At 45.2% G+C, this 15,681-nt stretch overlaps 2 protein-coding genes across 8 annotated transcripts in view; one reads left to right on the plus strand and one right to left on the minus strand.

Moving 5' to 3' along the window:
• Window positions 1-10,328, minus strand: part of DZIP1 (DAZ interacting zinc finger protein 1) — a 36,190-nt gene extending 25,862 nt beyond the window's left edge. For 2 of the 7 annotated variants that reach the window (XM_077927724.1, XM_077927726.1), the window contains exons 1-4: window positions 9,692-10,328; window positions 4,216-4,300; window positions 3,022-3,146; window positions 219-380 (exon numbers count right to left, since the gene is read on the minus strand). In XM_077927724.1, coding sequence (XP_077783850.1) covers window positions 219-380; window positions 3,022-3,146; window positions 4,216-4,300; window positions 9,692-10,159 — 840 coding nt within the window. In that variant the 5' untranslated portion in view covers window positions 10,160-10,328. The remainder of the gene's footprint in view (window positions 1-218; window positions 381-3,021; window positions 3,147-4,215; window positions 4,301-9,691) is intronic. The other 5 variants (XM_077927725.1, XM_077927721.1, XM_028728307.2 and 2 more) reach the window with 5 other exon arrangements.
• Window positions 10,329-10,523: 195 nt separating this feature from the next.
• Window positions 10,524-15,681, plus strand: part of DNAJC3 (DnaJ heat shock protein family (Hsp40) member C3) — a 44,415-nt gene continuing 39,257 nt past the window's right edge. The window contains exon 1 of the mRNA XM_028728309.2: window positions 10,524-10,668. The gene's annotated coding sequence lies outside the window, so the exon portion shown is untranslated. The remainder of the gene's footprint in view (window positions 10,669-15,681) is intronic.

The raw sequence follows: 15,681 nt of genomic DNA on the forward strand, positions 1-15,681 counted from the left end.
TTGGATCACAGCAAGTGTTTAAATGACATAGCAATATTTTGGTCCTTGGAACTGAAATTAGATTTATGAATATACCAAGGTTTTTATAAAGCTCTGCTCTTAGAAAATCCTAAGTGTCTTTCCCCAGAAGCTCACGTCTTGAACTTTAAGGAAGTGATCAAGTCAAGACCCCTTGAAGGTGTGCGCAGGCCAACTGAAACCCCTTCTCAATTACTTACATTTTCTAATTCTGTATTCTTCGCAGTTAGCTCTTTAAATTCCTTCATAAACATCTCTTTCATCTTCTCTAGTTCACTGGCCAGTTTGTCTTTTTCTTCTTCTTTCCATTTGTGAAATAACTGCCGAATCTCCTCCTCCTTGGATCTGTGTTCGTCATACTCCTGAAATTGCTTTAAAATGTTATTCTGAGAATTCTCTCATGGATACAACAAACCGAACAGTTCCAAGCAACACACAGGTCCTAGGCTGAGAAACTTTGAGTTTCATTCTTTTACTTTTTATGGTTGGCCTTACTTTATACATTTGTATCCTGCTTTTATTCCATCAGGGAACTCAAGGCAGCGTGCACAGGGGTTCCTTCTTAGTGAGAATCAGCAGCTTTAAAAAGGTTACTGACTCCTGATAGTATCTCTCTTCTAAAATATCTCTGACTCACTTAACACTGAAAAATAATGGATCTTTTTAGAAAACGTGGCCAGCTTGCTAGCACAACAAGGCATTGGTTATTGCTGCTTCTATTTAAACTTCCTGAGCATCCTCCTTGTCCCATCACGGATGACCCAGACATTTATCTTCTGCCCTGCTGCTTCCAATTTTAACAAACCCTCTTGCTTCCACCTTCATCCCAGTCCTAATGTCAGGGAACTGCCATCGGAAGGACAGGAGGTGGAAGGGCTCACAGAGGTTGAGAGAGACTTAGCAGCTGAAGAGGGAACCAGCAGGGGGAGAGAAGGAGCTCCGAGGGAAAGTGAGTCGGAGGGATGGCTCAGAGACACTTCCAGCGAAAACAGTGGGGAGGTTTCAGGACCTCCTATAGGGACACCCACTCCTCGCCGGAAACTGTCGCGCCGAGAGTCCAGAAGACGCGTTTCCGTTAAGGAGCTTTTATGCTGGAAGAGATTCCGTAAGCGCCCGCTGTCGGATTCTGCTAGCGACTGACGGAGCCATGCTTAAGGGGCTCCGTTATAGACAGAGGTTTGCGGACTTAACCAAACTCTGAGGGACTAGGATTTTACGCACAAGCAGCTCATCATCCCATCACACCTAATTAATTCGTTTTGCCTCAACTTGTACTCAGCTTTGAGACTTCTTGACCTCTGACTGCTTTTGCTGCTTCATCCCTCTGGCTTATCACTTGCCGCACTTTGACTCTTGCTCTACCTGCAAGGGGCAGGGATCTCAAACCAGAGATTCTAGCAGAGTGTCTCACTTTCTGGCCAACTGTGAAGATTTGACAGAGCAGGGAACAGCTGGCTAGTGTTAGCTCTATGATAGGCTGTAGCGCCACCCACTGCAGACGACCAGATTCTGTTTTGCCTCAAGTGGTGAAATGGGATGTAACCACCCCTGACCTCAGGATTCCAGAATTTACAGCTGTTAGTTTTGAGGGAAGGCAGGCAAGGACCCACAGCCCAGGTTCGGCTCGCTAGCTTGGGGAGGAGGTGGGTGATTCCTCAAGCTGGAATAGGCTCAGGTGAGGATCACATGTCTCATCAAGCCCAGAAGGAATAACAGGAAAGCCCATCCTGTCCTGGCCAGATTCTGGTCCTACAGTTCCCAGTTCAACAGAAATCAAGTGGCACAAGAGGTTTGCAGGGTTCCTCCTAGTCCTATAAAACTGATTTTCACCTGGATCTTCAGTCTGAGAAAACATGCTGCTCAAACACAAACTTCCTGTCCCTACTTACTCAGACTTCCTGTCCCTACTTACCCAGATGCTTTTTTTTTTTAATGAAATATTTATTCAAGATTTTTTACATTTATCACCCAACATATATAATCCCATACCCAACAATACAGTAAACAAACAGAAAAGAAATAACAATAACAATACATACAAAAAAGAAAAGAAGAAAGAAAAAACAAAATTGTAGCATCGTATCCAAATTCATGCTTTCCTTACTTTTGGACTTCCTCACATCTTCCATTCCTGCTTTCCAGGTTTATAAAATTTCTTTACAGCAAATTATCACCTTATTTTAATTTCTTATTTGTATTTTTCCCCATATTATGCCTCTAATTTTAGATTTATTTTCCAAACGCTTGAGTACTTAATTAGACATAGTTTCAACCAAAATAAAATTAACTTTTTCTCAAATTTCACCTATTCTCAGATTCTTATCAGCTAACTTACTGATGCCACATTTATTTTCACTCTTGCATCATCTTAACACTCATACAATTTACAATGTTTTTGTAAGTAGTCCTTAAATTTCTTCCAGTCCTCTTCCAATGCTTCCTCTCCCAGGTCGCGGATTCTGCCAGTCATTTCTGCTAACTCCATATATTCTATCAGTTGCATCTGCCATTCTTCCAGCGTGGGCAAGTCTTGAGTTTTCCAGTGTTTAGCTATCAGTATCCTACTTACCCAGATGCTTGCCTGCTTTTGTCTAGACCAGTGCTTCCCAAACTTGGATCTCCAGCTGTTTTTGGACTAAAGTTACCATCATCCCTGACCATTGGTCCTGCTAGCTATGGATGATGGGAGCTGTAGTCCAAAAACAGCTTGAAAACAGCTTGGGAAACACTGATCAAGACCTCCATGCATTTATGGATCAAAATAATCTCTGTTCCCAAAGCGACTCAAGACTACCTGTAAAGATTATCCATGCCTGATGCACTGAATAGGCAATGAATGTTGCGTGGCAGAGGAATATGGCCATTTGAACATTTACAGTCCTATTTTCTCTGTTACTCAATGGGATTAAACCATGTGTGTGTCTCTTCAGGATCACATCCATAATGCATTACTTGGGATACCACTCAACTGCATTTAGAGTACTGACGCAGAGTATGCCCTACCTTAGACAACTTGACCATGTGAGCGTGTTGCTCAGCTTCTAACTGAGACCTGGTGAGCTGTAACTGCTCCTTCAGCTTGTTGATCTCCTCCTGTAATTGACCCGTCTGCACTTTTTGCTTCTGATCTATTAAAAGAAATACATATTTGGTGATAACATGGTTTTTTTCCTTATTATTTTGGGCAACACAGCTCTTCCTACAGAGGCACTTCAGGAATGCATTTCCAAATTCCACTCTGCAAACAGCGATGCCAGGTGTATTCTGCCTCAGAGCAGTATCAGCCAAAGGCGACAAGAAGGAGCTCTGTGAGCTACTTTGAGAGTCTAAGTTCTACTGAAATGTTTTGTTCAAAACATTCCCGAAACATTGGCCTGGTGGAGTGGATAGAGATCCTGGGTTCTGAGCAAGATCCAGACCTACTAAGGAAGTGCTGACCTGGGTCTTGGGTCAGGATTCCTTGACAATGATTTTTTTAAAGCATGTCAAACAGACAAATATCCAGATGTGAAACTGTTACATTTCCACCTAAAGGTAAAGGGACCCCTGACCATTAGGTCCAGTTGTGGACGACTCTAGGGTTGTGGCGCTCATCTCGCTTTATTGGCCGAGGGAGCCAACGTACAGCTTCCAGGTCATGTGGCCAGCATGACTAAGCCACTTCTGGCGAACCAGAGCAGCACACAGAAACACCGTTTACCTTCCCACTGGAGCGGTAGCAATTTATCTACTTGCACTTTGATGTGCTTTCGAACTGCTAGGTTGGCAGGAGCAGGGACAGAGCAACGGGAGCTCACCCCGTCGCGGGGATTCGAACTGTCGACCTTCTGATCGGCAAGTCCTAGGCTCTGTGGTTTAACCCACAGCGCCACCCGTGTCCTATACATTTCCACCTAGATTTGCATTTATTAAATGTGAAAAAAAGAATAAAGGAATTATCAGTTTACTTTAGTAGTTCCATTAAGTTGCCCAATTAGTCATGACCAAATTTTACTGATGTCAGTGAAACAGCTAACTAAAATCCCATTGCTTCCAGTGGGAGTTACTTATGATTAACTATAGCTGGATTGGAGCTATATCTCAAAATCACTGTTGTTCTTTGAGTGGCACTGCTGTTCCTTGTTTGCTTTTTCACCCAGGGGAAAAAATGAATTACACTGCCCATTCTGAGATTTCCTCTCCTTCTTCATAACTCACCAGAGTGTGGTTCCTTTGCGTGGCGACGTTGCAAATGACTGTGCAGGAAGGAATAGTTCATAAAAGCTTTGTCACAAAATTGACACTGTAAAATAAATGTAGTTTTGTTTAAACAACAACAAAAATCCACCTATACAACTATGGTAAGAAATTAGGTCTGTATATTTCAGTGCTAGTCCAGGGCCCATTCTCAACGTAGGTTTGTATTCTTGAGAAAATATGTAAATGGACTTAGCAGAAATAGACAAAACACACAAATCAATCATCAAATACCTCTGTTATTTTACTCATTTCTCAATACATAGTTTCAAAGGTGACATGGCCCAAAAATACACAAACTACTGGAAGCACTAATGGTGCTAATGCTGCATTTGCCAACTAGACACGTTTTATATTAGGAGGTGCATTTTATATTAAGATCCCTGCATGTGGGATACCTAAGGGGAGATGTTCCACCTGGCAAATTGGCACTCTACATGAAAAATCATTGGAGAGACTATAAAGAACAGCAGTAATGTCCTGTTCAGGATGTGGGGGTGGAGAAGCATAAATCAAAATCCATCCCTTATTGTGTTGAACAACTGATCAGCACTATCACATGAGCAGTCCTGGCTGCTAGATGAGGGACAGGCACAAAGCTCTAACTGGATCGTGAATGGGTTTGATCCTGCTATCAGTTATGCATATGCTAGCATCACCAGTCTCTGGGCCTTATACTCCACTAACTAGGCACAAGATTACAGCTTTGGAGAAGAATTAAGTACCTTTATCCATTTGTTTATTGCTTTAATCTCCCACCTTTTTCTTCAGTTAGCTCAAGGAGGGGCACATTAGTTCTTCCTCTCCTTATTTAATCCCCACAACAACCCTATGAGGTAGGCTAGGCTGAGAAGCAGGGACTGGCCCAAGACCACACAGTGAACTTCATGGCTGAGTGAGGATTCAAACTCAGGTCTCCTAAGTCCTAGTCCAACACTCTATTCAACACTCTGGCCTGAACCTAACAGTTGCACCGGTAAATACATGTTTAGGATGTGCCTGTTTCTGAACTAAACCATCATATTATTCCAGTGTTATAGGAACAGGCACCAGTAAGAATATTTGGATCAGAGTGTCAATGTGTAAACAACTAACTATTTACACCAGATCATTCTTGCAACCTGATCTTATGCATCCTATGGTAGGCAAGTTTCTCCCCCACCCCAAATATCACCTTTTCAAAAACCGTGCCAGCGATGGAGAAAAACAGTGTCACTACTATCGCTACTAGAATGTGAAACAAAATGAAGGCAGCGGCCGCTATCCCAAAGCTAGGACATCTAATAAAGGTAAAAGGTAAAGGACCCCCAGATGGTTAAGTCCAGTCAAAGGAGAGTATGGGGTTGCAGCATTCATCTCGCTTTCAGGCCAATGGAGCTGCCGTTTGTTCACAGACATCATGTGGCCACCATGACTAAACTGCTTCTGGTGCAATGGAACACTGTGACGGAAACCAGAGCACAAGGAAACACTGTTTACCTTCCCGCTGCAGCGGTACCTATTTATCTACTTGCACTGGTGTGCTTTCGAACTGCTATGTTGGCAGGAGCTGGGACAGAGCAATGGAAGCTCACCCCATCGTGGGGATTTGAACCCCATCGTGGGGATTCGGCAAGCCAAAGAGGCTCAGTGGTTTAGACCACAGCGCCACCTGCATCCAACATCTAGTAAAGGACATCTAGGACTTGTGCTTAGGGGCAAGTGGACATAACACCAGAGCAGATTTTGCTGGTGCAAAAGGGAGATTATTTTGCTTCTGATTTGTAGACACATGCTCTCAAAATCTGTTGCTCATTTAATGTGCTTCAAACTTGCACATCTTCTTCAACGACATGCTACTATACATTTAGGAGGATCAGCTCATATGATGTGAAATGTGTGTAATGGCTCAGCGGATTCAGAATCAGATCCTTGTTGCTGAATTCCCAATCCCCATCAACTATTTAAAATCCTGCAACTGATAGCTGCTATGTGATTAAATATAAATTCCTTGAAAGAGCTACTAAGGGTATAAATAATTAAGTTACATTTTTGTTGGATAAATGCAAGAACATGCAAAGCTTGGATAGTCAAGGACTGAATGCCAGGGAAATGCCAGCAAGCCACAGATATCTTCTGCTGAAACATATCAGGATTTAATGTATTAAATCAGCTGTGAAATATCTTTATCCAAACAAACACTCATGTTGAAATGCTGCCAATTCCATGTAGCGGTTGCATGCTTTACCCTTCATTCAATTACTTTAGCTCATGGTACATTAGTGTTTTATGTTTATTGGGGATAGGTCTTGCATGGAGCTACTGAAAGGACCTTATTCATAAATAAACATCGATTATATGAAACTGCAAGGCTTTCCCACACAGTGAAAAGGGATATTGTTTGGAGTTAGGCTCCTTAAAGCAACTGCATTTCAACATTAGACCCATTCACTTCTTGTCCTGTTCTCAATGGATATGATGAAAACTACCAACACACGTCCCGTAAAGTGAATACTTTATAACCAGAGCTCTGAGATGTACCAAAACATACAGAACTTATGCTAATGCAGCGTCCTAAAACATGATTATCCTGAGTTCTGAAAATCTAAAAAAGACACAGCAGTAACACTACTTTTAGGCTAGTCTTATTGTTATTGACTAAGTATTGTCTAGGGAACAGAACTCTATTAGCCCTCTGTATTTAGTTTAACACAGGAGTCTATGTACCCCATCTAAGGTAATGATAATCAATTGTTGGGGTTCAGAGTCACATTGTGGGCGTCCATCTGTCTCAGGAGACAATGGAAGTGCACCTTCGGGGATTAAGTTAAACTGGTGGAGCGCCTGATACACAATGGAGAGACTGATACACAATGTGGCACCTGTAGCAACAAAATCAGACTTTCATGTGCCCCACCTGCAATAAAACATGTCTCTCCTGTACAGTGGTGCCTCGCAAGACGAAAAGAATCCGTTCCGCGAGTCTCTTCGTCTTGCGTTTTTTTCGTCTTGCGAAGCAAGCCCATTAGCGGCTTAGCGGTATTAGCGGGCTTAGCGGATCAGCTGATAAGCGGCTTAGCGGATCAGCTGTTAAGCGGCTTAGCGGATCAGCTGATAAGCAGCTTAGCGACCAGCTGTTAAGCGGCTTAGCGGCTCAGCTGTTAAGCAGCTTAGCGGCTTAGCGGATCAGCTAATAAGCGGCTTAGCGGCTTGGGAAAAAGGGGGGGAAAGGAAAAAAACCCTGCAGGAACTCACAAGACATTTTCGTCTTGCGAAGCAAGCCCATAGGAAATTCGTTTTGCGAAGCACCTCCAAAACGGAAAACCCTTTCGTCTAGCGGGTTTTCCGTCTTGGAGGCATTTGTCTTGCGGGGCACCACTGTATCATTCTTCCATTGTCTCCTGAGATATATGGGTGCCATATGTTGTCTGGGCAGCCCAGGACCTTCATATACAATGCCCAGGCTTGCATCCCTGAGAGGTCACTTCGGTGCTGCAAATGCTTCTTCTTTGGCGATCACTCATAGCCAAGTAAGACTGGAAACCCAGCCAGGTGGGCAGGGCATAAATATTATTACTATAATTATTATTATGGATACACTACCAAGATCTAAGATAGATTTAGATTTTGCAATTGAAGATAATCAAAGACGGCTTTGTTGCTGAGATCTGCGATAAGTCTAAATCTTGCGATCTGAGATAAATCTAGCCGTTTTGTGCTTTTCATTTTTCCTACCTGATCTTTGAAAAACTTAAGTTTGCAATTTTGATTTAAATCTAGCAGTTTTGTGCTTTTTGTTTTTCCTATCTGGTTTTTTTTTTTTTTTTTTTTTTGGAAAAACTTAAGTTTGCAATTTTGGTGTGTGTGCGTGTGCAAGCAGTTTAGCCTTGCCTAAGGACTGAGAACTCCCAGAAGTGCAAGCTGGATTTCAAAGGGGCAGAGGAACCAGAGACCAAATTGCAAACATGCGCTGGATTATGGAGAAAGCTCTACCTCTGCTTCATTGACTATGCAAAAGCCTTTGACTGTGTCGACCACAGCTAACTATGGCAAGTTCTTAAAGAAACGGGAGTGCCTGATCACCTCATCTGTCTCCTGAGAAATCTCTATGTGGGACAAGAAGCTACATTTAGAACTGGATATGGAACAACTGATTGGTTAAAAATTGAGAAAAGAGTAAGGCAAGGCTGTATATTGTCTCCCTGCTTATTTAACTTATATGCAGAATTCATCATGAGAAAGGCTGGGCTGGATGAATCCCAAGCCGGAATTAAGATCGCAGGAAGAAATATCAACAACCTCAGATATGCAGATGACACAACTTTGATGGCGGAAAGTAAGGAGGAATTAAAGAACCTCTTAATGAGGGTGAAAGAGGAGAGCGCAAAATATGGTCTGAAGCTCAATAACAAAAACACTAAGATCATGGCCACTGGTCCCATCACCTCCTGGCAAATAGAAGGGGAAGAAATGGAGGCAGTGAGAGATTTTACTTTCTTGACCTCCATGATCACTGCAGATGGTGACAGCAGTCACGAAATTAAAAGACGCCTGCTTCTTGGGAGAAAAGCGATGGCAAACTTAAACAGCATCTTAAAAAGCAGAGACATCACCTTGCCGACAAAGGTCCGTATAGTTAAAGCCATGGTTTTCCCAGTAGTGATGTATGGAAGTGAGAGCTGGACCATAAAGAAGGCTGATCCCCAAATAATTGATGCTTTTGAATTATGGTGCTGGAGGAGACTCTTGAGATACCCATGGACTGCAAGAAGATCAAACCTATCCATTCTGAAGGCAATCAGCCCTGAGTGCTCACTGGAAGGACAGATCCTGAAGCTGAGGCTCCAAGACTTTGGCCACCTCATGAGAAGAGAAGACTCCCTGGAAAAGACCCTGATGTTGGGAAAGATGGAGGGCACAAGGAGAAGGGGACGACAGAGGACGAGATGGTTGGACAGTGTTCTTGAAGCTGCAAACATGAGTTTGACCAAACTGCGGGAGACAGCGGAAGAAGACAGGAGTGCCCGGTGTGCTTTGGTCCATGGGGTCACGAAGAGTCGAACACAACTAAACGACTAAACAACAACAAGAAGAAGACCTTCCCAAGTTGATGAACCCTCACTTCCCTTTACGGCACGCGCAGAAGCTGCCTTCTTGACTGTTAGACCCACTATTGCTCTCGTCTGCTCAATCCTCCGGAGCCTGTCTTTGCATGCAGGGGAAGGACGAGATGGTTGGACAAGCTACTAATATGAGTTTGACCAAACTGCGGGAGGCAGTGGAAGACAGCAGTGTCTGGCATGCTCTGGTCCATGGCGTCACGAAGAGTCGGACACGACTAAACAACGAAAGGGCGCATGGCGGGTTGGGCACTGGCCCCGGGGCACCTTGCCAGGAGCCAAGTGCAGATAAACTGGTGCACCCTCCCCTCCTGCCCCCCACTGTCCCCCACACCCACCCATGCGCCCACCTGGTGGCAGGCGGCGCCGGCCTGGAGCATCATCTGCTGGGTGCCGATGATCTTCTTGCGCCTCTTGCACTCCTCCCGGAGCAGCCGGGCCTCCTGGGCTCCCCGGGCCACGTCCTTGGCCAGCAGGTCCCGGTGGGCGTCGGCGGCCCTGAGCAGCTCCTGGGTGGCGCGGAGCTGGGCGCTCAGGTAGTCCTGGCAGTGCAGCAGGTACTCGAGGCTCAGCTGCGCCAGGCGGAGGAGCCGCAGCAGCAGCGGGTCGGCGGGCGCCTGGCACCGCGGGCAGCGCTCCCGGCCGGCGTCGCAGAAGGCCACGTGCGCCAGGTGCTCCTGCAGCGCCGCCACGTCCACCTCGGCCGCCACCCGCTCCACGTCCACGGCGCTCAGGCGCCGCCAGTCCGGGGGGTCCAGCCGCGGGCGGAACTGGAAGGCGGGGACGGACTCGGCCGGGGCAGCCATGCTCGAGAACAGCAGCGCGCTGAGGGTTGAGGGGGGAGGAGGAGGCCCGTTAGTCGGCAGTGGGGCCCTGCCGCCCTCCCCCGGGGTCGCCTCGCATCCCCCGGCCGGCCCGGCGTGAGGGGAAGGCGGGAAGGAGCCTCCTGCGCGGCCCGGCGGATCTAGGCCCAGCGGCCGCCTGTGGCGCTTCTGGCGGCGCGTCGCGCGCGTTGCTATGGGAACGGGGCCTGGTCGACCGCGGCCCGCCTAGGCTCCTTCGAGGCCAGGTGAGGCGGTCGCGAGCCCTCGTATGAGGATGGAGGGGGAAGGGGCGCCCAGGGTCATCTAGTCCAACCCCCCGCCCCGCACACAACATACACCACACATACACACAAACACACAATCCCCAACAACAACCCCCCACAGGGAAGTTCTCTCGCCCCATGTCCAATTCGAAACCGGACCCTGCAAACCCGCTGCAAGCTAGGAGGTAACTAGCCGGACGGATTCTCCCTCCTTTTAGATACTGTACAGTGAGTATATATTTAATTTTTATTGCATTTTCTGTTTTAAAATTTAAAGTACTCATTTTTACATCCTTAAAATATCCATGACTCCCCTTCTCTTTCCATGGTTCATTTTACATATCTTATATCCTTGCATATTTTACAAAAAACAGTGCTATATATATATATATATATATATATATATATATATATATATATACACACATACATATATATATACATTTTATAGTTCAAATCGGGAATAATAAATACAGTAAATGGACAAAAGTACAAGGATTCACAAAATGTTTAGGCGCATGCGTACCCCTGCACTGACCAAAACTATACCAATCTGTTTTCCATTATTACATCCACCAAAACTTATTTACACTGTTGAATTTATCTTAACGCTGCCAGCGTTTTCAGCTGTACACAATAATTCCCTATATATTTAATAAAGGTTTTCCAATCTTCTCTAAACGTATTATTATCTTCCTCCTGGCTCTACACAGCCTGCAAAATAGCTGTGCCCTTTTAAAATGTGGCTCTTATTTTTTTTTGGGGGGGGGCGGTGTTACTGGGTGGTTGTTTTTATTTTGATTATATATATTGTGGTTTTTATGTTGATCTTTTCTGTGAACCGCCCCAAGACCTCCGGGTATAGGGTGATATATAAATTTGATTAACAACAACAACAACAATAATAATCTATTGAGTTTAGTTAGATTTACTTCTAATTAGACATAGAGAGGATTGCACTGTTAAGTCCCCTGTCGCTGTCCCCCGTCCCCCAGTGAATTTTAGCACCCTGAGGAGTCAAGTGTGGGTTTCCTGCACAGCACTACACTTGCCTTCAATTACAATCTCACTAATTAATGGAGAAGGGATTTTAATCTGCAGATTTATATGCAAGTAAATTAAGCCACCAATTATACAGATTAAAGCTGGCAGTCTTAATCAATGCAGACGTAACTTTAAGATGCACAGATCGATTACACAGCTTACTAAGGGCCCAGTGCGGCAAATAAAGTTGCAAAACTAAACAATTTGCTTGGGAATTCGTATTGGAGACATTGGGATTTGCTTCTAATGCGGGCTAAAATTCAAATGCTGCACGCCTGTGCAAGCTTTATTCATTGCAACCGGGAGGTGGGATGTTTAGCTAGGCCGAAAAAGAAATGTGTTCCTGGAATTGGGCATGTTAAATGCATTTTAATTTTTGCAACAAACTTCTGGCCACCTTCAAAAGAAGACAGCAGCGGGGCAGAGGAAGGGAGAGCCAGGTCTCCAGGGCCAAAGTGAAGAAGACCCATCTCCCTTTTCCCTGCTTGGCCTGCCCCAGCTGCAAAGAAAGGAGCTTTACAACGAGGCTCTGGGATGTGTAGTTGCGCAAGAAATCATGGGACCATAGAATTGTAGAGTTGGAATGGACACGAGGGTCATCTAGTCCAACCCCCCATGTTCTACCGACTGAGCTATCCCAGCATAAGAGTGTTGGTGGGGGGGAAATCGAAAACATATTTGTAATCGAAATCAGAAATATATATATATATAATTTTTATTAACTTTTCTGTCGTACAATTTAAAATACTCATTTTACATCCTTCAGATATCATTGACTTACTTCCTTCTCTTTTCATGGTTCATTTTATATATCATATCAGTATTCCCTTATTGCATCCATCAAAACTTTTTTATACTGTTGAATTTATTTTAATGCTGCCAGTATTTTCAGCTGTACACAATTATTTTCCATATATTCAATAAACGTTTTCCAATCTTCTCTAAACTTAATGTTCTTCTTGTTCTCTTATTCTATATGTTAAGCCTGCAAGTTGTGCATATTCTGTCAACTTGAGTTGCCAATCTTCTTTGGTTGGGACCTCCCTCCTTTTCCATTTTGGGGCTAATAAAACATGGGCCGCAGTAGTAGCATGCATAAATAACCTTTTTTTTATGAAATCAAAAATTGGCTGCAGTAACTGGTGCTATCTCAGGAGTCACTCAGCTCCACAGCAAGAGCCCAGAGACACTCGTGCACTATTGCTAAGCAGCCACAACAACACCCCCTCCTCTGTCCTGGGGATTCTCTTAGCTTGTGCCCAGGCAGTGTCCTTCAATATCCGCTTGCTGAATTGCACCTCCTTCAGTAAAAGATGGTGGGTGGGTTGCATTGCAGCCTCGCTTGCACAGCCTCCACCCCCTGCTTGTCCCCAAGGGGATTGGATTCCCCCTCTCCTCTTTGCATGCACCCCAACCCAACTGGCTGCTTCTCTGGACTCATTTCTCTTCCCCGCCTCTTTTCTTCGCCAAGGCTAATCCCATTATCTGCAAGAGGGAAGAAACATGGAGATGAGAGAGTTGCTTGGAATTGTCAGCAGTGTGGCTGAGTGGCCCTGCTGGCAAGAGGATCTCAATGCAGAACAATAATAAATGCATCCCCATCGCAAGCAAATGCAGGAGAATCCCCAGGCAGAACTGCAGGATCCGACTGCTAATGTAGTAAAAAGCAGTTAGAATCATAGAATTGTAGAGTTGGAAGAGACTGTGAGGGTCAACTAGTCCAACCCCCTGCACTGCAGGATCTCAACTAAAGCATCCATGACAGATGGCCATATAACCTCTGCTTTAAAACCTCCAAGGAAGGAGAGTCCACCACCTTCCAAGAGAGTTCATTCCACTGTCGAAGACCTCTTACTCTCAGAAAGTTCTTCCTGATGTTTAGTCTCCTTTCTTGTAACTTGAAATTGTTAGTTCAGGTCCTACCCACCAGAGCAGGAAAAAACAAGATTGATCCATCTTCCATGTGACAGCCCTTTATATGTGTACAGTGGTACCTCGGGTTACAAACACCTCGGGTTACATACGCTTCAGGTTACAGACTCCGCTAACCCAGAAATAGTACCTCGGGTTAAGAACTTTGCTTCAGGATGAGAACAGAAATCGCATAGCGGCAGCTCAACGGCAGCAGGAGGCCCCAATAGCTAAAGTGGTACCTCAGGTTAAGAACAGTTTCAGGTTAAGAACGGACCTCCGGAACGAATTAAGTTCTTAACCAGAGGTATCATTGTATTTGAAGTAGCTTCATATACCGTATTTTTCCGTGTATTGGACACCCCCATGTATAAGACGCCCCCTATTTTTGGGGACACCAATTAAGAAAATGGGGGGGAAGTGCCCTGACTTGTTGAAAAAAAATTGGGGGGGGGAGGATTGCCCAGAGGCTAACAGCCATGCGTGTCTAACAGGCTGCCTATCACCTGTTCCCTCGCTGGCAATCGCTGAGCTTTTTTTTGGGGGGGGGGGAAGAGTGGTGAAGTTTTCCCCCCAATTACTTTTAGCACTTTTCGCCTTTCCCACGGGGCCTCCGTATTCTGCTTGCCTCCTCCCACTCTGCCCGCCATGCAGCTGGGAGGGAGGCTGTAGGCAGTCCATTTTTGCCGTGCGACGTCTTCGCGTGGCTCCACTTGTGCGCAGACAGCGCAATGTTTTGCTGATCTTAAAGGCGCAATCACCGCACTCCTCCTGTGTAACGTTGCACTGTCCGCAACTGTACTGTATACATTATTTTGGTACTACTGTTTTTTAAAAACAAAACTAATCTAAATAATCCAACTATTTTGTTTCTTTAGGTAAGTAGAGAATATTGGCTATAGTATTGCAACATCACATAAATGCAACGTCACAAAAAATGACGAGGCTGTGTTCAGCCAAAAGCAGCCATTCATAAGTTAGTACTGTATACACATACCTTTATTTATTAGAATAATTTTAGTGGCCTCTAGTGGGTGTTTGTGGCATTTTATATATTTTTTAGATTTAAAGCACCTAAACTCATGGAGGACAGTTCTTATTGCCAGGTCACTATCAGCCTACCAGGTTACTTTTCCTTTTTAAGTGCTTACCTCCAGGGAGTTGGTAAAAAGGTGAATGAGAGGAGATATGATAACCATTGTCAAATATCTTAAGGGCTGTCAGTCACATGGAAGATGAAGCAAGCTCATTTTCTCCTGCTCTGGAGGATAGGACCCGAACCAAAGGCTTCCAGGTACAAGAAAGGAGTTTCCAAATCAGGGATCAGCAAACTTTTTCAGCAGGGGGCCAGTCCACTGTCCCTCAGACCTTGTGGGGGGGCCGGACTATATTTTGAAAAAAATTAATGAACGAATTCCTATGCCCCAGAAATAACCCAGAGATGCATTTTAAATAAAAGGACACATTCTACTCATGTAAAAACATGCTGATTCCCAGACCGTCTGCGGGCTGGATTTAGAAGGCGATTGGGCCGCATCTGGCCCCCGGGCCTTAGTTTGCCTACCCATGTTCCAAATCAACATCAGTGGGGGTGACAACTTGAATAAAATATTGGGGGGGGGGGGAGGCCAGGAAAACCCCACCCGCATAATCGATCACAAGACATCACACACACACACACACACACAATTTGAATGGCAATGCCCATCAACTGGGGGGGGGGGGACAAATATTTTATTGTGGGGGAGTTGGCTCCTATGAACATCAGGAAGAACCTTCTGACAGTGGAACAAACTCCCATGAGAGGTCATGGACTCAGAGGTGAACTTTGGGCTCTCAAACTTCAGCAGCACCCTGTGTGATGCTCAATTCAGTGACACACACACACACCCGCCTCTTGCACTCGGTTCTACATGATTGTTGCAGCTCCGCCGTGACACCGGCACCTGGTGCAGCCAAATGCCCTAAAACCGTCTCTGATGGGCTCTCCTTCACTGGGGGCTTTTAAGCAGAGGTTGGCTGACCCCCTGAGATGTATGATCCAGCAGAGATTCCTGTATTGCAGGGGGTCGGACTAGATGACCCTTGGGGTCCCTTCCAACTCTACAATTCTAGGATTCTGTGTCCTGGGAGGGGGGAGATCAGTGTAACTCGAAAGCTCACATTTGCCTTTTCAGCAGAACTTCGGAAACCAATTCTGTCTTTTTAAAAAAAAGTCATCCAAAACGAGACCAATCGCGAAGTTGGCAACAGGTAAACTCGACGCTGAAAGTGAGGGCACGAAGT

This window comes from Podarcis muralis, chromosome 4 (genome assembly GCF_964188315.1).
Source record: "Podarcis muralis chromosome 4, rPodMur119.hap1.1, whole genome shotgun sequence".
Taxonomy (NCBI): domain Eukaryota; kingdom Metazoa; phylum Chordata; class Lepidosauria; order Squamata; family Lacertidae; genus Podarcis; species Podarcis muralis.